The 21,365-nt window shown below is 45.5% G+C and overlaps 2 protein-coding genes across 4 annotated transcripts; both read right to left on the reverse strand.

Annotated features, from left to right (window-relative positions):
- Positions 1-415: 415 nt before the first annotated feature.
- Positions 416-5,142, reverse strand: ING2 (inhibitor of growth family member 2). Its single transcript, XM_048304883.1, is given in 3 exon segments — positions 416-1,692; positions 4,592-4,892; positions 4,894-5,142. Coding segments are annotated over 3 exon segments (1,221 nt in total). The 3' UTR covers positions 416-1,021.
- Positions 5,143-15,365: 10,223 nt separating this feature from the next.
- LOC125326468 (CDKN2A interacting protein) lies at positions 15,366-20,222 on the reverse strand. 3 transcript variants are annotated; one of them, XM_048304749.1, is made up of 4 exons: positions 19,978-20,222; positions 19,751-19,881; positions 18,517-19,016; positions 15,366-18,477 (listed from the first exon to the last, which is right to left on the reverse strand). In XM_048304749.1, the coding sequence occupies exons 1-4, from the start codon at positions 20,199-20,201 to the stop codon at positions 17,467-17,469; spliced, it is 1,866 nt and encodes a 621-aa protein (XP_048160706.1). In that variant the 5' UTR covers positions 20,202-20,222; the 3' UTR covers positions 15,366-17,466. The 3 variants fall into 3 exon arrangements, with proteins under 3 accessions (XP_048160706.1, XP_048160705.1, XP_048160707.1); XM_048304748.1 differs by having other exon boundaries at positions 15,366-19,016; XM_048304750.1 differs by having other exon boundaries at positions 15,366-19,016; positions 19,782-19,881; positions 19,978-20,194.
- Between the last annotated feature and the right edge of the window lie 1,143 nt (positions 20,223-21,365).

Genomic DNA, 21,365 nt, shown 5'->3' on the forward strand with positions numbered 1-21,365 from the left:
GCATGCTTATATTTTGTTTTATTATCTATCAAACTTTTACTGAAAGCTTTTGCCTTCAGGCTTTTTAGATAGTTGCCCAAGTCCAAGAACTGTGTGCTGTGCCTAAACACAGATTTGGCCACATGCACGCACAAATACTACCTAAGGAAGGGCAAAGTTCACATCCCGGAGAATACCGGTCATGTTTCAGCTTCTACAGATCAATTATAATGAAGATTCCATCACATTTCCAGTTTCTGTTCCCTGAAATGTTAATATCCTGCCCTCTCAAGGGATCCTTCTACCACTTCAAGGCTTATAGAGAGATCATGTTAAATGATAAAGACCATAACAGGATGCTTGACAAAACCTATTAAGAATATCAAAAATTGAGCATACACCTTAATTGTATCATACCCAAAAATTGACTCCCAAGTACAGTCACAAAGACAAGAGTTTAATGTTGGCAAAAAAAAAAAAAAGTTTAAGTTAGTGGTATTTTCTTTCTTGCAATAACATACTGGTCATATGAAAGTCACTGAAGAGGTCTGCTTATAGCACGGAAGACTTTTACAGTTACAACCGAATTCAAAACCCCTAACTCCAAATGTGCGATGTTAACACAAAAACTGAAAACATATAACCTGGGATAAGGAACAACTCAGTTGTTAAGATGCTAGCAGATATGTGAGGCCTTTCAACCCCTTTTACCATAACATGAGAAGTTCTTCAGTATCTTTCCCACCACCATCATTTCAGGATTCACAAGGTTCTTTAAAATACTAATGGGGTTAAGTTGAAACCAAGCGCCATCTGCTTGTAATGTCTTCTGTGAAAGGTCTGAAGCCACCCTGTTTCTATTATTTGGTTATTCAGTGCAGAAAGTTAAAGATCACAGAAGGTATAACAGCTTTTAATACTCCATTCATATTATAGATTAAAAATTATTGCATAGTCTTATACATTTCCTAAAACAATGTTCTCTGGAAATGAAACATTTTAATATAAAAGGAGCAACTCTTTAAAACATGAATTGTTTTCACTACCTCGATCTCCTATCCTTTTTTGATTTGTCAGTACATTTGTCCATTGTTTTCTCATTGTCTCCTCTGCACTTGGGGCAATACCATTTCCCCTTTGGTTTGTACGTGAGTCCAACACAGGAAAAGTGGAACCACTCAATAGGGCACTGTTCATTGTCACATCCTATCATTTCGCCATAAGACACTTGGTTGCATAAGCAATAAGTTGGTTCATTGGGATCAATTGCAAATTCTACAGGTGAAACCTCTCTCTCCTGCTTGGCTTTGGAGCGTTTTTTCTTCTTGGAAGATTTCGACCTTTTCTCTTTAGGTGGCTGATCATCGCAGTCGTCAATACCATTTGCTATGTGGCACAGATCGCGGCTTTCGCTGGTTCGCTGGCGACGAGGTCTACGGGAGGATCTCTCTGGCTGGCAGGACTCCATCTTGGCCTTTTCTAGAGGCTTTTCATTCTCAGACAGATCTTGAAAACACTGAGAGTGTGTTTCCATTTGACGGGCTCTATTCTCCACCAGTTCTAGCATCTGAGTAACTATTTGAATTTTTTCATCTCCAAGTTCCTGACTGTTGATTAATGCACGCTGAAGATGCTGCTGCAAGCGTTTCTTCTGAACAGGATCATTTTCTGACTTGTATTTTTCATAGACATCATCTATTTCTTTTAATGCTTCTATAAAATGAAGATAATAATAAAAATAATTACACAAGATGGAACATGCTCAAGAAAACACAAATTTATTTCTAAATGATGAGAAATAGTACAAATCTTAATTATAGTATACCTTAGTGGGTTACATTGAATATATTATTCTAGTTGCATGTGGTCATCAAATCGGTATTTAAGGTCACAATCTGTTGCAAGAAAAAATTCTCAAGTTCTGAGAAAGAACAAGCTTATTTTAGCCATTGGAAAAAGAAAGGATAACACAAGAAAGAGTATAGTTGTTGAGACATGGATAATCCAGATGCTCCTTCCATCTGAAACAGGAGGAATTTCTCCTAAGAGTCCTTACCACAATAATTCCAAAACCCTGGCTGACAAACCAAAGCAATAACTTATTTTATCACACAAAGAATCCTGAAACTCATAGAATTGTCATATATCATGATATATGATACTCCAGAATTAGTTTATCCAGGTCCTCTCCCTTCCCCTCTTATTCATCTCAAGGTTTGGCATTACATTTTCAAGTAGACATAGTTATAAAAGGAGTATGACAACTGAAGTTACATAATAGCAAATATACAATCAGAATGAAAATCAACTTACACCCCTCAAAATGCTTTCCCTATTACCAAAACAAATTACAGCAAGCTGCATTTTAAATCACAGCTGAACTTTTCAGAATAGGTGACCTTCTCTTTAGTGCATCATAGGATATTTTTAAGCAACTAGTAAATGAGTGGCTCACATTTTGACTTCCAAGCTTTCCCTCTTCCAAGTCATGCAAAATAACTGCATGAGCTGCTGTGAATCTTTAGTTAAATTTAGTTCTAGAAGCAAGCTTAATGAACCTGAATATGAGATCAATAAATGTCTTATACATCAGTCTTAGTCTGTACTCTGCTGTTCTATATTGCTGGATTTTAAAATAGTATTTTCCAAGCCAAATGTTACATTAGATCTATACATAAAGGACAGAGAAACTCCAAACAGGGAAGGAAATAATTAGAAGAACTGACAGTGAAACTTGATGCAGTGTTAGGTACAGTACTGGTTCACTCACTTTCATTTTAAAAGAATTTGTCTGCACTGCTGTGAAATGATTCAAGCTTGTTATCTCAACATCATTCCTAGTGATTTTTTTCCTGTTGACATCTTGGAACAGTAGCTTAAGCATGAACAGCTGCTTTTTACTATAAATTCTGATACCTGTATGACAACAAGAGCCAACTGCATTTTGTTCTGTTCCAGACTTCCTCTAAGGTACAATAAAAATCACTACTCTGCCTGTCCAGTAATTCAACCTGTATTTTCTCAATATCAGCATGGAGGCAGGAGTATAGGTACAGTTATACAGATTTCCTATATTGGGAATGCCCTACCCAGAACCACTCACAAACAATAGCTGTTTGCTTGTTCATACTGTGTCAGAGAACAACATTCGTCCTACATGGGTTATTGACTGGATGCAGCCTGTGAAGATATGCTGAAATTTACATGGAACAACACCCACTAAAGAGAGCAAAGAGATGGCCTGACAGAGATGGATGTTTAATTAACAGCTCTGAAACCTCTGTTAAAAAAAAACAAAAAACACAAAAACCAACAAACAAACAAAAAACTCCAACCCAAACCAGGGCCAAATGTTCACTACAGATAATCTGAATAAGTTTGGTGGACCTAATAAAAGGTAAAACGATTTGTTTTCTAAGCACAAGAGTGACTTTTTCCCTCCTCCACAGACCATCACTACTTTTTAAATTAGATTAAATAATATGGCATTGCTTTTACATTCTCAGACTTGGGTCTAAAATATTTGTATCCCATTTTTAGGATTTTGAAGATTTTTTTTTTTTTTTTTAAACAGTTGAAGGCTTTGGTTAAAACTAGCAACAAACTTCTTCTATAGCCAAGTATTGTATTAGTAGCTGGATGAATACATAGAGGAGGTATAATCTAAATAAAATATTTAATCTATTAAAGGCTGAGGAGTGCTGGCTAGTCACCATGGATCAGGAGGTAAAGAGTCTGCTAGGCAGTCCAGCCTTCACTAGGAATTCAAAATGCTGCAGGCAAGTCTATGCCCTTTAAACTTTAAAATCCCAGGAAACTTACAAAAGCCTGTTCTTATGTATCTTCTCGGGTAATTAGAAAGATAAATGAAAGAATTCCTTCACAACAGCTGACTCCTGAGACGGCCCTTCAACGTCTAAGAGGCCTTGACGGTCCCCACGGTCCCCTCCTGTCCACGCCAAAGGAGGGAGATGCGGCTCCAGTGCCGACTCCACGGGATCAAATTCCTGCCTCATGGCAGGGGCCGGCCGGCAGCTGCCGGGCACTGATGTGCTCCGCAAACTCCGCGGGGTGCAAGGTCTTTAATGGGCACTGAACTCGCCTTCCGAAGGAGCCGTGCCTCTGGATGAGGTTTAGGGCAACTTCCCGCTCCACAGCCCCTCTCCACGACCCAAGGGAACGCTGCTGGCGCTTTATGCATCCCCACCCCCACCGCGCGGTCTTACCGTGGGACGGCCGTCGGGCTCCGCCGGGACGCCGCCCCCCCGGCCCCACACGGCGGGAGGAGCTGCTGGGAGGCCGATCCTCGCGGCGCCACCGCCGGTTCGGGCAGCGCGGCTGCCCGACGGGGCGGAGCGGGAGCGGCCCCACACGGCGGAGCCGGGGCCTAGCTCCGGGCAGCGCGGCCCCGCCGGCCCCGGGGCGGGGCGGCCTTCCCCGGGACCCACCAGACGCCGGGAGCCCCGCGCCCCCGCAGGCTCAGCCCCCCGGGGCCCCAGCAGGGTTTTACCCTGGCCCCGGCTCCTCCGCGCCGGGCGCATGTGCGGCGGGTTGGAGGCCGTCCCCTATCCCCTTCTTTCCCCGCCGCCCGGTGCCCCGCGGCGGCGCCCACCTTGGCACTGCGTGTCCATCTCCCGCAGCAGCGAGGCGTTGCGCTGGATGTCCAGCGGCAGCGACTCCACGCACTCCAGGTAGTCTTGCACGTAGAGCGAGAGCAGCCGGGCCCGCTCCCCGCCCGGCGCCGCCGGCCCCGCCACCAGCTGTGGCCCCGCCAGCATCATCCCCCCGCGCCAGCAGCACATCCGCCGCTGCCGCCGCGCCGCCCGCACCGGGCGCGGGGTCCCTGCGGCGGCCCCGCTCCCTTCTTCTTCTCCTCCTCCTGCCGCCGCCCCTTTGCCCTCCGGCGGCCGCACCGCGGGGGACGGTGAGCGCTTGCCGGGCCGGGCCGGGCCAGGCCAGGCCGGACGGGTACGGCCGCCCCTCCGCGGGGTCCCGCGGGTCGCGCACCCCTTCCCGCGGTGCCGCCGCCGGAGCAAAACCCCCGCTCGGCGCCCCCGCCCCTGCCGGAAGTGCGCATGCGCGAGGCCCTGCCCTTATAAGGCGCGGCCGGCGGCGCTGCCAGGGGTTCGCATTCTCCCGCCTTCCCCTGGCGCGCACTCCCATTGGCTGCCGCGCGGCGGGGGGCGGGACCGTGCGGGGGGGCGGAGTCTCCCTTAAAGGCGCCCTGCGCCTCCGCCGCTTCCGCGCCCGGGCGGAGCCGTGACCCGCGCGGGGATCCCCGCGGCGCGGGGGCTCCTCCCGCCCAGGGGCCCCGACCACCCCCGCCGGTGGCAGCTCGGACTGCCCCTGCCCACAGTAAGAGCTACCTGATTTATCTTTAAAGAAGAGCAACGATGATTCGGGATGAGCTATTACTTAGGGAAGCTGAGTGACATTTTATCCTGAGGAATCATTTCAAGTGTATTTTAAATCACGTACCAAAGAACTTTGGCCTTTTAAAAGCCACTCGCCTACTAGCAAATCTCCAAAATTTCACAGAGTGTCCTGTCTTTCCCATGCCCGTTGTAGAATTTGTGTCAAATGTTGGCCACAACAATTATAGTAGGAAACAAAAGTTGAAATTTACTTTTCGGCTATACACTTTTTAGCTATATAATTGTTCCTACTGGAAGAATTATTTAAAGTGGAGAGAACTATTAAAATGTCAAGATTTCATCTCCACTTCTCTTTGAGACATTTTTCAGGTCTTTACAATATGAATAATAATTGGCAAGCATCCGGAAAAGAAAATTAATTTTGTCGAGTCTTGAAACACCCTGAGGAGACCTGTATATTTTGCACTATTTCATTTATATTTTAGGCATCTGAAAAAAAATCCAGAGAAAATGCATATGGTAAATGTAGCAAAAAAAAAAAAAAAATCAGAGATGATTGAATTCAAGAATAAAATTGAAAAGAAGAAATAAATTCAAATCTCCAACCCCCCTTCTGTCTTACATTCCTACCTCTATTTAAGTAGCCAGCACTAAAAGAGTACCCATACTAATCCTGTAAATACCATTTCAGGATGGCATGATCTAGAGTAGTGGTTAAGCAGCAGCACAAGTTGCACAGAGAAGTTGTATAATCTCCATCCTTGGATATTTTTTGAGCCTACCTGGACGAAGCCTGACACAACCTGATCTGGCTGTGAAGCTGGCTCTGCTTTGGTGGCTTCCCATCCAGACTCTTTTTTTCCTGTGATTCTGTCTCTACGTGGTCTGCACCAAACAGCTCCATGGCTAGTCCTACAGGAAAATTAGTGTCTCACATGATGGCAGCTTGCAAGTATTATTTTCTTAAGACTGTAGTTCACAGAACTATTTAAACATTCCTAACTTCCAAGTCACGCGGCCACTGAGCAGATGTTCTGCAGGGATTTTCATCTGTCTGTGTCTAAGCTGTTGAGTAATTGTAGCTGCAGTTAGTCAGCTTCGCCCAAGGCAGCAATGTGTTGGCAAGTTCATGAAAATCAATGAAAACAAAGTTGTAGGCAGTACTTTCAAAACATCCTTCACTACACTGGTGTCACTCTGGCCAAAAAAACAGGAAGTCTGTAATTCTGTGTGTTCATGTTCTTAAGAGCGCACCTTAATCTTAAAATGAACAGTTTTAATTTACAGTGTAACACCTGTAAAATCGGCTGCTTTTTTCTGTGCACTGTTACAGCTCGGATTAATGAAGCCCCAGAACATTTTTCGCTACTTGTCTCATTTTTGCACAAATAGATTTAGAAAGTGGCAATAACCTGGTTACCTTGGCTTCCATTGGCAGTAACTCACTGAAACTTTATTGTGTAGCATTCATTGCTGTCACTTCTGAGGAACCGAAGATTGAATTTTTTGATATAATATTAACAGATAACACTAACTGTACAGGCAAAAAGCACAACCTGTATACCAGTGAAAAGGACCTGGATTAATATAATTGATAGAATATTCTTGAGAAAGGTGTGGAGGGGCTGTGTCTCTGCTTATAGTAAGTTTGAATGGGTGAAACATTCTGCCATGTCATGAAGAAGCAAAGCTAAGAAATAAGAGATTCCCCTGCAGAGCAGAAAAAAATAAAGCAAAAATGTTCATTCAAAATTATCATGTTATTTAAAATTAAATGTTAAATACAATTAAATATTAATTTAAATGCAACATTTTGGCATAACTTTTTTTTCTCACAAGAAACTCTGCATGCACTGTCAGTAAAAACATAGCCAAGAAAATAATTCATAACATTTGTTACAGGTGGTTTCTGTGCTAAAAGCTTGCTGTTTGTCGCTATGGGGGAAACAGTATCTAAGCTACAGCAGAGAACAGCTAATGATTTCTGAATTTAAGTGTTGTCTACTGCTTTCAAACACTAAAATAAAGATATAAATTTTGAGTAACCTTAAGAATGCAGCAGTGGCATTGGACCAGATTTCCCTAGGAAAAAGAAGTCTTAGCTTGCTGCATGTTTGAAACCTCAGGGGAAAGGAAAGCAGGAAGAGCAGACCAAATTAATTCTCTGCTTTGCTCAGGCCTCAAAATGGCCAGGAGCAAGCACAGGAGAATTTTGGTGTATTGGACTTAACTTTGCAGGTTGATAGATAGCTCTGAGACCCAGCTGTATCCCTTCTTTCACTGTCTGTATGTGAGAATAATCTGGAGATAGGAAGAGGCATGGCAGAAGCAAAACCTTTCTATTTGTAAAGATGGACAGGCAGAATGATCATACATTTTCACCAACCCTCTCCGCTAAGTGGAAAATTGTCGGCTTGAGGTTGGCATACACAGGGATGTGATATTAGGGTGTATTGCATCAAACCTATCTCAGTAGATGTACTCCAAAGATAAGTTATACAGAGAGGTTCTACCAGTTTATTTAGATTTATTTATATATCTCTAAATTAACCCCAGTTTTCATGGAGAATAGACCCCACAGTCTTTGTTTCTTTATAATTTCCCAGTATAGTTTTTAAAAGCCCAAATCAGAGTATTCCCCTTCTGTTTGTGAAAGATGATTTCATTATATTACAGATTTCACTATGATAAAAATATTTCCAGAGATTTAATCCAAATCTTATTTTCCCCAATTGAAGTTTTGCCTCTCATCTTTCATAATACTGATTTTACATCCTCAGATCACAGATGATTCCTGTCCTGTTTCACATAATAATACACAAGTTGGTTAGGGGGTTTTTGGTTTTGGTTTTGGTTTGGTTTGGGTTTTTGTGTTGGTTTTGTTTTGTTTGATTTGTTTTGGGTTTGCTTGGTTTGGTTTGGGTTTTTTGTTTGGTTGGTTTTGCTTGGTTTTTGTTTTTGGGTTTTTTTTTTCCTTGCTTTCCATTGATAACCCAGGAAGTGTTTCAGGCTGTGGATAAAGAAAAGCAGCCTTATTGATAAGTCCATAGGGGGCTGTAATTGTGAAAGACCTTCTTAGGTCCATCAGAGGATGATAACAGGGTGCTTCTTTTAAGCAAAAGAACTGATTTTTGATTCTATATATTTCTTGTCAGAAATGTTTCTCTGGCCTCCATGGGATGAAAAGGATGAAAAATTATCCGAGATACCACAAAAATAAACAGATTAAAAAAAGAATGAGTACAAGCCAGATGGGATTTTTAAAGAGTCAGCTGAAGGAAGCTCTAGGCCATAGCTGACTTTTGCTATATTCTGGGAAGGAACTGTCCTCGCCAGAGCTACAGGGATACTAATGTGTTTGACCAGGTAAGCTATTCTCAAAAGCTTCTCTAACATCAGGTCATCCAAAGAAGATACTTCCCTGTAATGCCAGACATTGCTTTTGGTTTTCCTTAAATATTAGGCTTGATTTCCCTGGTGGAATACAGATCATATGAACAGAACTATTACTATTTTTCTCTTTCATTTACACAAGTGTAGAATACCTAAAAGTAAGAAATGGGCTGACATGAGATCATTTCAATAAGATGATACACTAAACAGTAGATTTCCTGAAAATACTGGCATGTGCTTTTTTCCCTGTTAGTTTCATCCTCAACTGTACCAAAGAGCTTTCCAGTACCAAATAACAAATATCCCGCACTTACCAGGAGATGTATGTTCTTTCTCATCCACAACATCTAGTCTGTTTTCTGCCAATATGCTATAAAAGGAAATCTCCTCTGGAACCCAGCTTGGTAACCAGTTGACTTCTATTAACACGGGAAGAGGGCAGTCACAATATCCTGCTCAATTTTTTCTTCAAGCAGATAGGTTCTGTTTATTTCACCATGAGCAGAGTGAAAAATGGAGTAAAAAGTGCAGACTAAGTTTACTCTGTGCTTTTTTTTGTAATAACTATTTATTTATTTTTTATAATTCTTCACATTCAGTTTCCATACTTGAATGCCATGGCAAAAAGTGTTTTGAGAAATTGGTAGGCCCAAGGCAGCACATGATAAGAAATTCACTTATATATGACTTCATTGCTTTCATCAGAGCATACTGACACATTATCATTTTGTTTTGAGTAGAACCACACTGCTCCTTTTAGAGGCTATCAGCTCTGTTTGGAATACCCTCTGGAAAGCAGCAGGAGCTGGACAACACCAGCTTCTCACAGGTGTTATGGAACATCCTTGGCTGGCATATGAACTGCAGCTCCTTAGAGGAGGGGGACGCTGCAGATCAGCTGAGAGGCAGCATCTGGCCACTGCAATGATAGCACCACGTGGATCATTTCCTGTCATTTACAACATGGATCTGTCCACTTGTGTCTGAAGTAACACTTCGTGTCTTTCTCTCCAGGAAACAGTAACTCTTCTTCCTCACCTACTGTTATAAAGCAGAAATGATCAGTGGATATGGTTTCCAGCTCTAGAACCAATCACCATTAGAAAAACCTTGGAAAGCGTGCAGATGATGTTCAGGGAGACCAAGTTAGAAATGGTAACAAGGTAATCTTAATGCAAAGACAGGAACCATCTTTCTTGTCTTACCTCAGCCCTGAAACCTGATCCTCTTTCATTCTAGTAAATGGAAGCATCCACAGGAATTTAAGGGAAAAGAACCAAGACCCTTTTGCCCACAATTAAGAAAGGATTTTTTGTGTATTCTTGCCTGAGCAACATATTGACATAGATGCTGCATTTCTGTGATTTTGTTGCTCAGCACAGGTCATGTGAAAAACACATTCTTACTTCTTCCTTTTGTGAGGAACAAACATACACAAGTGCACCTTTGTAATCAAGACTATGAAATGAGGGCAGGCAGTGCACCTGTGGAAAGTTTCAGTAGGTGATGGTTTAAGACATTCATACTACTTTCCCATAGGCGGATGTTAATTTTTCTTTCCAGCTGAGGAAAAAAAGGTGGGAGTCACCCAGCTAAATCTGTCGAATGAGAGAGAATCTTAGTATAAATAGGTCTTGCTCTAAAAATGTCTCCATTGACTGTAAGGGGCACCCAGGTCTCTTGTCACAGATGTCAGTTAAATGAATTCCACTCTGTATGTGAAAATGGGGTAATTATATGCCTATGATTACCATTTATGAATTTCAGAGTTTCCCTGAAAACTTGGACAGAGTTTTGGCATACGTCATTAAAACTCTGCAACAAGCAGGAGGAAGCCTCATTTTATTTCCCTCCTAGTGTGGATTTTTTTTTTCTCCTTTGGAATCTGCTTACCCAAACCTAGTAAAAATGATTAATTTCTGGTGCAACTGAAAGGTCACCACAAATAGCACCACAGGGTAATTTCATATCTTCAAAATAACCCAGTAGCACCAAATCACCCACACTATGGGTTTTCTAATGGTGCTGCTGCTATGCAAATTTTTCAGTCCCATCACTTACTCCAAGTTGCCAAAAAGTAGTATTATCCTTTACTACTAGGATATGACCAATGTACAGGGGTTTTTTTCCCAAGAATGGACAGAGTTTACATTTGCTTTATCATTCAGTTGTAACTGTGAGAAAAATTAATGGTTAAACAAGATGAGTAGATTCCTGCCTCTCAAACACCCTCTTCCCCAAAATAATAAAGAGAAATATAGCATTTACTCCGAACTAAAGGAGGCTTTAGGCTGGAAGGCTGTTGTCAAAATATAGGCAGCGCGACTGAACATAGAACTTAACTGCAGTTAAAATCACAGAATAACAGAATAGGTAAGGCTGGAAGGGACCACAGTGAGTCATCTGGTCCAACCTCCCTGCTCAGCCTGGGTCCCCCAGAGCACATTGCACAGGTTCAGACAGCTTTTGAACCTCTCCAGAGATGGAGACTCCACAACTTCTCTGGGCAATCTGTTCCAGTGCTTGGTTACCTGCACAGTAAAGAAGTTCTTCCTCGCATTCAGGTGGAACTTCCTATTTATCAATTTCTGCATGTTGCCTTTTGTCCTACTTCTTGGTATCACCTAGAAGAGCCTGGCTACATTCTCTTGACACCCTTCCTTTGGATACTTATAGACATTGATAAGATCCTCTCTCAGCTGTCTCCCCTCCAGGCTAAACACCAGAGGACTTGGAATGTAAAATGTAAAACATCAGAGGATTTAGTAAATCCATTGGTTAGATCAGTTCTCTTACTAGTGACAAAATATCTTTTGCCTAATGTGATTCATCTCTGACATTCATATTTAAGAGAAGTCATTTTGCAGCCCACTTGGGCCCAACAATTAATGTTACTTGACCAGCAGTGGCAATGAAAACTTTAAAGGGCTGCAGGCTCAGATGCTGGAGCTGAACAATGCTTTTTTAGTTGCAGGAATGTTACTACAGGAGGAAAATACATAGCCAGTAACCACTGTAACTCAATCTTCCATTACCTTAGGAACAGGTAGTGGTGCTCAGAAATTCTCATGCACCATTTTCATAATTAGCCTACAACATATTTGAAACTGTTACCAGGTATCAACATAAAACCTGTTTTCCTAAATGCTTGTCTGTGAGTGAGTGTTAAGTAATCACAGACTAAAAATTGATGCTTCCTGACAGCAGATTTATTGACAGCATTTTCTTAAAAATGCTTAACCTACCTAATGGCAGTACCTTTGCTGTGGCAGTGGCAACTAACAGAACCATCTAGAAGGCACACACACAGACACAAGTTAATTGTTGTTACCTGAACAAAGAGCATGGCATATTATACATTACGCAAAAACATTGCAAAAATGAACATCTACTTGAAAGAAAAACTTAAAAAATACATATATACATACATATATATAAAAATACATATACATATGCTTTTATTTCCTCTGTATTTTGCAACTTACAAGCTGGGGGACAGATTTGCCTAGTGAAAGAGAGAGACAGCATCAAAATTCTTTCAATGTGTGCTTTTTCCCCTCAGTCTCTGGACCACTAGACCACGTCATGTCAGCTTAATTTAACTTATGGGCAAGAGAAATTTGATGTTTGACATATTCTCTCCTACTAACAAATCTGAAGACCAACTTTTACCATAAAATACAAATGAGACCATTTTGTTCACACATGCACAGAACCAGTTCAAATCATTACGGTGCTATATTTTAGGGCCTAAAAAGAAAAACAAGGACACATCAGACACTGCACGAACTTCAGCTTGTCTCCACAAGTTTGACTGTGGTCTTCAGCCTGTACAGAAGGTGCTCCATAGAGCTTTAGATATATCCTTGTAGTAGAAGAAACTGGGACACTGAGATTTCATCACAGTTTCTCACCCAAAAAAACAACACTTCATAGAACTGTGCCCTAGTTTAGTTGTTTCTTTGGGGATGGGTTCTTCGATAGTGTTCTAATTTGAAATCTCTCTTTTCCCACATATGTATAGGTGATCACATGCAGGATCATGGGAAAAAAGAAAGACACTTAAGTAGTTCAAGTGGCTAAGACAGCAACCAGAATAACAGCTCAAACCAGGTGGTTTCTGAGCCCCGTGCGCACCCTTTCAGGGCTCTCATGTGAGGCAGTCAGAGCTGCCACCACCAGTTCTGCAGAGGTGGTCTCTGCTCCGCACACTGGGCTCCTCTGTGTGGGCTCTGACATGGCTGGAAGGAGGTCATCATGAAGATACTGCTGGAAGAGGAACAGCAGGTGTTGGAAACTAAGAGGCTTTGCAAATGGTACTGTGCCTGCATATAGGCGACACGCCTGAGGCTCAACCAAAGAGAGAGAGGCACCATTTAGCAGACCTGGGCTCACCACAGGAACTTCATAAATACCAGGACAGAATGAACTGGAAGGAACCATTGTCTCTGGGCCACTTGGGAGCTTTTAGGGTAAGTAACAAAGGTAATTTGGGTAAGGTAATAAACCCTTTATTTTGGGTCTGGGTGCCCGAATTTTATGTCATTTTGGGGATATCTGTCAGTGCTCTTCTGTCATGTTTCATACCCAGAAATGACAGTAGGGCAGCAGAGGGCTTTATTCCACAGTCGAGCATGGTGGTGTGCTATTTGCTTGACATATTAGAGGCAAGAGTGGCACTGCCTATGAAATTAATTCAGTTTATCAGCGGGGCAGCAGCATCTTGCATAGTACCTGGGAATTGCATGAGAGCCTAACTAAAGTGGGCAAGTAACACTGGTGGCACGCACTGGCCTTCTCTGCAGAGAAGGTGGAGCAGGGATCCCGGGGCTAGGCGCGCCCTGCACAGCACAGCCTGTGCAGTGGCTGTTGTGCTGGAAGAGTGTGGTGTGTACTCGGTGCTGTGTCAGCCTTTGTGCCGACGCTCAGATACCCACCGAACCTGCTGGTGCAAGTGGTGCAAGTGCCCGCGGCAGAGTACTTCCTTCTGGCCTCTTGCTACTTCCTGGAGCAGGGAAGGAGGGAAAGCCTTTTCAGGAAGGTTAAGTGCTCCCCCCGGAGTGCCTCCCCAGTTGAATGTGCTCAGGTTGGACGATAGGAGGAGTTTCTCCACAGAAAGGATTGACAAGCATTGGAACAGGCTGCCCAGGGAGGTGGTGGAGTCACCGTCCCTGGAGGTGTTTAAGGTTAAAGACTGGACGTGGCACTCAGTGCCGTAGTCTGGTTGACAAGACGGTGTTCGGTCAAAGGCTGGACTCGATGATCTCAAAGGTCTTTTCCAGCCTAAATTATTCACACCAGCGGGTGTGAGCGGCAGTGGGGCGCGGGGCCGCTTGTCCTGCAGCGGCGTGTCGCCCTACACGCGCTTTGCTGTGCCCGCCCCGGGCTGTGCTGCACCGGCAAGGCACCATCCAGCCGTGAGCTGTCCCGTGGGACGCGCCGCTGGGGAGCCCCACCCGGCAAAATGGGATGGCCTGAGAGTGAGCCCCGTTCTGTTGGCGCGCCTGGCGCGCTACCTGCGTGTCTGTGGCCGTGACGAGAGCCCGCCCCGCGCTCACCCGCTCGGCCCGCGGGCGTCTCGGCGGAAGATAGCGTGAGGCGGCGGCGGCGGGCGGGGGCGCGGTAGCGCCCGGCACTCTCTGCCGGCGGTCCGGGGACTTTCCCCTAGGCGGGCGCGGGGCCCATGAGGAACGGGCGTCCTCCGTGCGTGGCCTAGCGAGCAGGTCTTCAGAACATCCCGGCATGCTGTGCTAGCCGATGACGCTTTATAAACCCCGGCAGACAGGACAACCTCGCGGGCACGGCGAGTACGTCTCGGCTCGGGCGTTTCCCTCCCTGCTGGTCTCCGCAGGCGATGCACAGCGGGCAGGCGGCCTCGCTGCCCCCTGAGGGGCGCCAGTGCCCCGGGCGGCCGCAGAAGTCTGCCGCGAAGGGACGAAGCAGTCCCGGGAAGACGCTATGCAAATAGCGCGCCTCGGCCCCGCCCCGAGCCGGGCGGGCGCGCCAGCCCCGCCTTGTGGCCACCGCTGCGGCCGCCCCGGTGATACCGCCCCAGCGCCCGCGGGCCGTGACAGGGCGCGGCGGGCCACACACCCCGCACGGGTGCGCACCTGGGAGCTGCCAACAGCAGCCAGCCGGCGGCCGTCCGCAAGGGCCCTGCGGTACGTGTTTAGGCTGTGCTAGCTGTCCCCCGAGGAAACGGGAGTCACTCCTGATGGCTGTGATTTCCTGTACTTTCGTAGAAAAAACAGAGTCAGTTTTTCTTTCGGTTGGTTGGTTTGCTTCGCCCCCCTGAGACAACTCTGCACACCTATAGTGTAAGTGCAGGTGTTCTCGCTGGCCCTCGTCAGCAGGGTCTGACAGCTAAAGACCAGCATCCCAGTCGCTAGAGACCAAGACAGTACCTGGAGGGGAGACCCAGAGGTTTTAGAACTGACAGGATTACACAGTTCCTGCAACAGCCAGTTCTTCGCACTTCTTTCTTCCTCTAGGACTAATGAAATGTTAATAAATTCTCACTCAAATACTTGAATAGTGCTTATTCACTTGTATGTTAGAATCCGCGTGTTGAGTTGCTTTCTATGCAGAATGTGAAAAATAACACGCTTCAACTTTCAGTTTCTATTAAGAGTAGCTACAGACTTGTTCTTTAATGATTCACAACCAAACATCAAAGAGGAATAACATTGAAAATTTTTAAAAAAGTAATCCTAAGTCAGGTCTTTTAAAAAAGGCATCTAGCACCTCAGCCTTTTAACACAGTTGCCCTAACAGCCCCTTGAGGTCAGTGAATACTGAGAGCTTTGCTTTACAGACGAAAAACACAGGTTTTCACATTACAACACATGCTGCAATTCTGAACCAGAGATCTGGAGATGACCAAACTAACAGCAGAGAAAGCTGTACTACAGAGGGCACAGGATGCAACTCCTGCCCCCACACAGTCCTTCCATGTGTCTACCTGAACAGGGTAAGGACTTGAAAACAGATCTCACACTTCCCATCATGAATACCACAGCTCCTAAGCACAGCACGAAGCTTGCCCTGTGCTAGAAGCAGACACCAATTCTTGCACTAAGATGCAATTTAGCACATTGCATTCCGAACGCCGGGTGGTGCTCCAGGAACGCCAGGGGGAACTCCTGAGAAATCTAACTAGGGCAAAGGGCGACGGAGGGCACAGAAGCACAGGGGTCAGGTGGAGCAAGTTCTCAACCAGCCATCGGGAAGTGCGAGTGCCTTGCAGGCTTCTGGTGCTATGGACTGGACAGCCACTGTTCAAAAGCACGCAGGGTACAGCGTGAACACCACTGTAGTTTAGTCCCAAAAATTACAAAAGAACTTAAAGTGGACGTATGTACTACTGAGATCCCTGAAATTCCTATTCATTCCTGTAGGACTTGATCAATGGATCTATCAGTCAAGAGTAAGGATGCCACTTAATGATGCTAACTACTGTAATAGGACAAGATTAATTCAAAATAGCACTGAAGACATCATGTTTTTACAATTACATGTCATTATCCAATATACCAAAACATGCAGTTTGTGCAGGTATTTCAGCAACATTGAAAATAAAAGATAATCTCCCACTTTCTTTGCCTCAAACTATTCTGTACAGGGAGTAAAAATGTAGCAAAGGAAGGGCTTGATTAGAATGAATGCTTTACAATACACTCACTGTCTCCAACAGACAGGAGCATTTTCGTTTTGCTTATCTTGGTGTTACGAAAGTAGAAATTGATATTCTATAGGTCCCCTCTATCAGTTTTACAGTATTTCAGCTACACATCTAAAGAAACCAACTCATCCTTGTGGGATTACACCTTGAAGCCACTCAAAGTAAAGCTTTACTGAAGGTGTTGCAATGTTATTGAAATGGCTGGAATATTTAGTAGCCAAAACCAAAGTAGTATAAAAGCTTATCACAGAGGTTTTATTGTTTTAGTAGCAGTCAAAATATACTTAGTATAGAAATCCATGTTCATTTGGAAAAAAAAACCAAACACCAAACAAAACTGTAAATGATACTTCACCATATAAATTAAATCTGCTTACAGTTTTGGTGGCCAAAATAGCTGTGACTTGACTGCTAACTGCTAATTTGCCAATGTGATATTAAATGGGCTCTAACCTGATAGTATAATGTTAAATGGGATCACGATGCCACTTATATTGCAAGTGTTACGAAAACATCCCATAAAAATAGTCAACCAACTACTTTCTCTCCTAGTGTGAGCAACAGTGAACATTATGAGCAACAAGCCTGAAACAGATAATTCAACTTTTTGATTGAAATTTTTAAACAACTTTCAATTATTCAAGTATTATGGTCCCTATGTACACACTTCTACGAGCCTAGAAAAGATATGGTAGACAATTGAGCACACTATCATCAAACTGTAAGAATTACAAAAATGTCAGGTTTTAAACAGCAAATTGTACCTTAATAGTTTAATTAAAAATAGAAGAGTTAGGTAGACTATTTTGCAAATACAACAGCACACTAGTGTGCTGTATATTAAGGCAATACCTTTAAATGCGTACTTGTCATCTCTAACAAGTTTTATACAATTGCTACCAAGTGAAAGAACTATCATTGTCTTGCAAAACTGAGAAAGAAATACAAAATATCTGGAAGCCTACATTTTCAAAGTACAAAATTAACTTTCAGTCCTTGTGTTGAAATACTATACACAGTACAAACAGTGATTCTCCCCTACAAGATCTCACGAGGATTTCTTAAAGCTGGAGGCAAATTTGAAGGTTTTGACTCTTCATCCAGAAGCACCAAATCTTCAATTTCACTACCTTTGTATTTTCTTTTACATATCTTCACAATAACTTTCTTCTTGAGGAATAATTTCAAAGCTTCTCTCGAAGCCACTGCTTTGGCATTTTCCATACTTTTACCACAGCCAGTACCCAAGTAGACAGACTTGCACCTCAGTTCACAAACTATATTTTCTAGAGAGCTTTTATTTTGAGGCAAGTCTGCAAGTTCCTTCAGGGGAACAAAAGCAACATCTAATGTAGCTTTTACAGACTGAATAGATGAATTTAGAAGTTCTGCATGATTTACGTTAGGACTGAAGCCTCCAACAGCAACCAGTTTCCAGGCTACAGCTTTGTAGAGTCTGTTGAAAAAAGGTTGTCTCTCCTTTGCATCTTCACTGGTTAGCGGTTTGCACAAAGCCTTCGCCGGGCTTTCGCCGGCCTGTGAGCCACTCTTGGAGGCCAGCAGGGAAGCACCTGCCTGAGCTCCACCCCGGGAGGGCCCTTGCTGAGCTCCACTCCGAGCAGCCAGCAGCGAAGCAGCCACCTGAGCGCTGCTCTTGGAAGCGAGCAGTGAGGATCCCGGCTGCGCGCCACTCCGAGCGGCCAGCAACGAGGCAGCCACCTCCGCACTGCTCTTAGAGGCCAGGAGCGGGGAGCCCACCTTAGCAGTGCCCTTGGAGGCCAGCAGCAGCGAGGTGCCCACCTGAGTACCACTCTTGGGGGCCAGAAGCAGTGAGCTGCTCACCTGAGCACCGCTCTTGGATACTGATGCTGGGGCACTCACTTGTGTTTTGGAAGACAGCAACGCAGCACTTGCTTGGGGGGTGCTCTTCGTGGCTGGTGGCACTGCTGGCACCTGTGGGGTGCTCTTGGTGGTCAGTGGCACTGCTGCTGCCACCACTGCTGCCTGTGGGGTGCTCTTGGCAGCTGGTGGCACTGCTGCGGCTGCCACCTGTGGGGTGCTCTTGGTGATTGCTGGCACTGCTGCTGCCTGTGGGGTGCTCTTGGAGGTTGATGGCACTGCCACTGCTACCACTGCTGCCTGCGGGGTGCTCTTGGCAGCTGGTGGCAGTGCTGCCACCACCACATCTGGCTGAGGGCTGCTTTCAGCAGCCACTGGTGCTACACTTTCTGTAGTTTTCTTTTCAGGTGATGGCACATTTTCACACTTGCTTTCCTTAGGTGGGCTTGAGCAAGGCTTCTTTCCTGGCTCCTTTTCAGATGAAGGTGGCTTTTGCTCAGCAGTACTTTCAGCATTAGCAGGCTTTCCTTCTGTTTCTATGTCTGAGACTACGACCATTTCTTGATCTGAACTGCAAGTTGACTGGGAGCTTTCTGGATCTTTGCTAGTACCTTTTTCCTGCTTTTTGGGCAATGTGCTCTCTGTTTCCTTCACTCCTTCTGCCTTGGTTGTTTTCACATCCTTTCCAGCATCCTTAGAGTCTCTGCTTTTCTCAACAGCTTGTCTCTTGCAGGGCTGCTCTATCCCTTCTGCAAAACAGGTAAAATATGTGATCCTCTTTGATTTCTGCACTATGAAATATCCATGTAGAGAGAAATAATCTAAAACCTAGCAATAATCTCTGTGAACTTAAAGGGTATATATTAGCAATACACCTTGAACTGTCATTTCAAGTATTAACCTACTATTTCAGAATTTTGGATTTTTTGGACAAAATCCTGAAAATACTCATGCGAGATTTCAGTTGTTGGTTTGGGACCCATAGGCAAGTATGTATTTCTGTTCTTGAAGTCCAAACCAAAACCGGCCAATACACATTAAATGGGCTATCTGACCTAAAAATAACAGAAGTGTATTTTGTCTACTAGTATCACAAAACAACTTTAAAACATCAGTCTGAGAATTTCTTTAAGAAACTCAGTTTCTTACACAGCAGCAATGTCTGACTGGCAACAAAGGCAAAGTAACAAGAACATATTTAAGCTGGAGTACAGCAGCCCACATCACAACGCACAAGTATTAAAGTGTACCAGATGTAGAAATTCAAAACAATAGCTCTACATTACCAAAGGACTATGTACGCATTATGCCCATTTTAGAGACATTATATTAGAAAAAGAACAGCACAGAGAGAGGAAACAATTAACGGGAGTTTTAAAAGTAAATTATTTCGACTACTTTCTAACCCCGAGGCAAACCAAGAACATTCAGAAACAAGCATTTTCTAGACTCCTATGTATTGTCACAGCTATGATCTGCTAACCATTGCTACTTGATATGCCTCTTTTCTTCACCTTGGCAACCAGTTCGTCTCTCGTGGTGCGGACAGGCGCGTTGGTCACTTGGATGCCTTCGGCCATGTCCAGCGCCTTTTCCATGACCTGCGGCGGGTACCTGGAGCGGCGACAAGAGGAAAGGAGGGAAGGGGCCTCGTCAGACGGTCGCGCCGCGCCGTCCCCCCCGAGCCCCGGCGGGTCCCTCTGAACTCACCGGCATCCCAAGAAGACGTGGTTGGCCCACACCATGGAGAGGGACACCAGGCGCTGCAGCTGGGCGCTGCCCGCCGCCGGCAGCTCCCCCACATTGCGCAGCAGAAACTCCCGGCGGTACCGCCATTGGTGCTCGGGCTCGCAGGCCCCGCGCAGCGTCTCCGCCCAGGCCGCCTCTTCCGCTGTCCGCCCCAGGGGCTCGGCCGCCGCCGCCTTGCCCGCCATCGCCGCCGCCGCCGCCGCGGAAACACCCGCCCCGCTCCTTCCGCCGGGCGCCCTGTGAGCTCACATCCGCCGGGGCGGGGCCGGGCCGGCTGGGGCGGGGCGGGGAGCGGAGGGAGCGCCTCAGGCCTTGGCGCCGGCGCGGAACGGGCTGTGCCGCGTCCCGCCCGCGCATCTCTGGGTGCCGGGGGAAAAGAGGTGCTCTGGGCGCGGCTGCTGGCCCTGTATTCTGACTGCTGAAAGCGTGAGCAGAAGTTCTGCTTTACAGGTTGATTTTTCCAGGCTTGCTGAGGTCGGAGTTCACGGGGGATCAGTTGGTGTTTTACCACAGAATCACAGAATCAGTTACGCTGGAAAAGTCCTGTGAAATCATGGACTCCAACCTCTGACTGAACACCACGTTGTCAGGTAGACCATGGCACTAAGTGCCATCTGCAGTCTTCCTTTAAACACCTCCAGGGATGGTGACCACCACCTCCCTGAGCAGCCTGTTCCAATGCTTGGCAACCTTTTCTGTGAAGACAGTCCTCCTAATGTCCAACCTGAATCTCCCCCGGTGCAGCTTAAGACTTTAAGTCCTTTAATCCTGTCGCTCGTTGCCTGAGAGAAGAGGCCGATCCCCGCCTGGCTACAAGCTCCTTTCAGGTATCGGTAGAGGGCAGTGAGGTCTCCCCTGAGCCTTCGGTTCTCTAGGCTAAACAACCCAGCTCCCTCAGCCACTCCTGGTAACAATTGTGCTCCAGACCTCTTGCCAGCTTCGTTTCGCTTCTGTGGCCTTGCTCCATCACTTCAGTGTCCTTCCTGAATTAGGGGCCCAGAACTGGACACAGCAGTCAAGGTGTGGCCTCACCAGTGCCGAGTACAGAGGGACAATCCTTTCCCTATTCCTGCTGGCTGCCCTATTTCTGATCCAGGCCAGGATGCCACTAGTCTTCTTGGCCACCTGGGCACACTGTTGGCTCATGTGTGGCTGGCTCATGTTTAACCAGCACCCCTAGATCCTCTTCCACTGGTGAAAAGAAAAGGACCCTCGGGTCCTGTCCCCCTCTCCTCCTCGGTGTTGTCCACAAAATCGGATTTGTTACCTGGTGTGCAACAGGACAATAACTACATACTCGAGAGAGAGACATTGATTATTTATTTCACAGTTGCACAAGCCTGGGTGCT

This window comes from Corvus hawaiiensis, chromosome 5, assembly GCF_020740725.1.
Source record: "Corvus hawaiiensis isolate bCorHaw1 chromosome 5, bCorHaw1.pri.cur, whole genome shotgun sequence".
Lineage (NCBI taxonomy): Eukaryota > Metazoa > Chordata > Aves > Passeriformes > Corvidae > Corvus > Corvus hawaiiensis.

Coding starts and splice junctions, on each gene's coding strand:
- LOC125326468 (XM_048304748.1), bottom strand. CDS start 20,201: ATGGCGGGCAAGGCGGCGGCGGCCGAGCCCCTGGGGCGGACAGCGGAA. Junction 19,882..19,977: donor CACGTCTTCTTGGGATGCCG/GTGAGTTCAGAG, acceptor TCGCCGCTCCAG/GTACCCGCCGCAGGTCATGG. Junction 19,017..19,750: donor AGGCATATCAAGTAGCAATG/GTTAGCAGATCA, acceptor CCTGTTTTGCAG/AAGGGATAGAGCAGCCCTGC.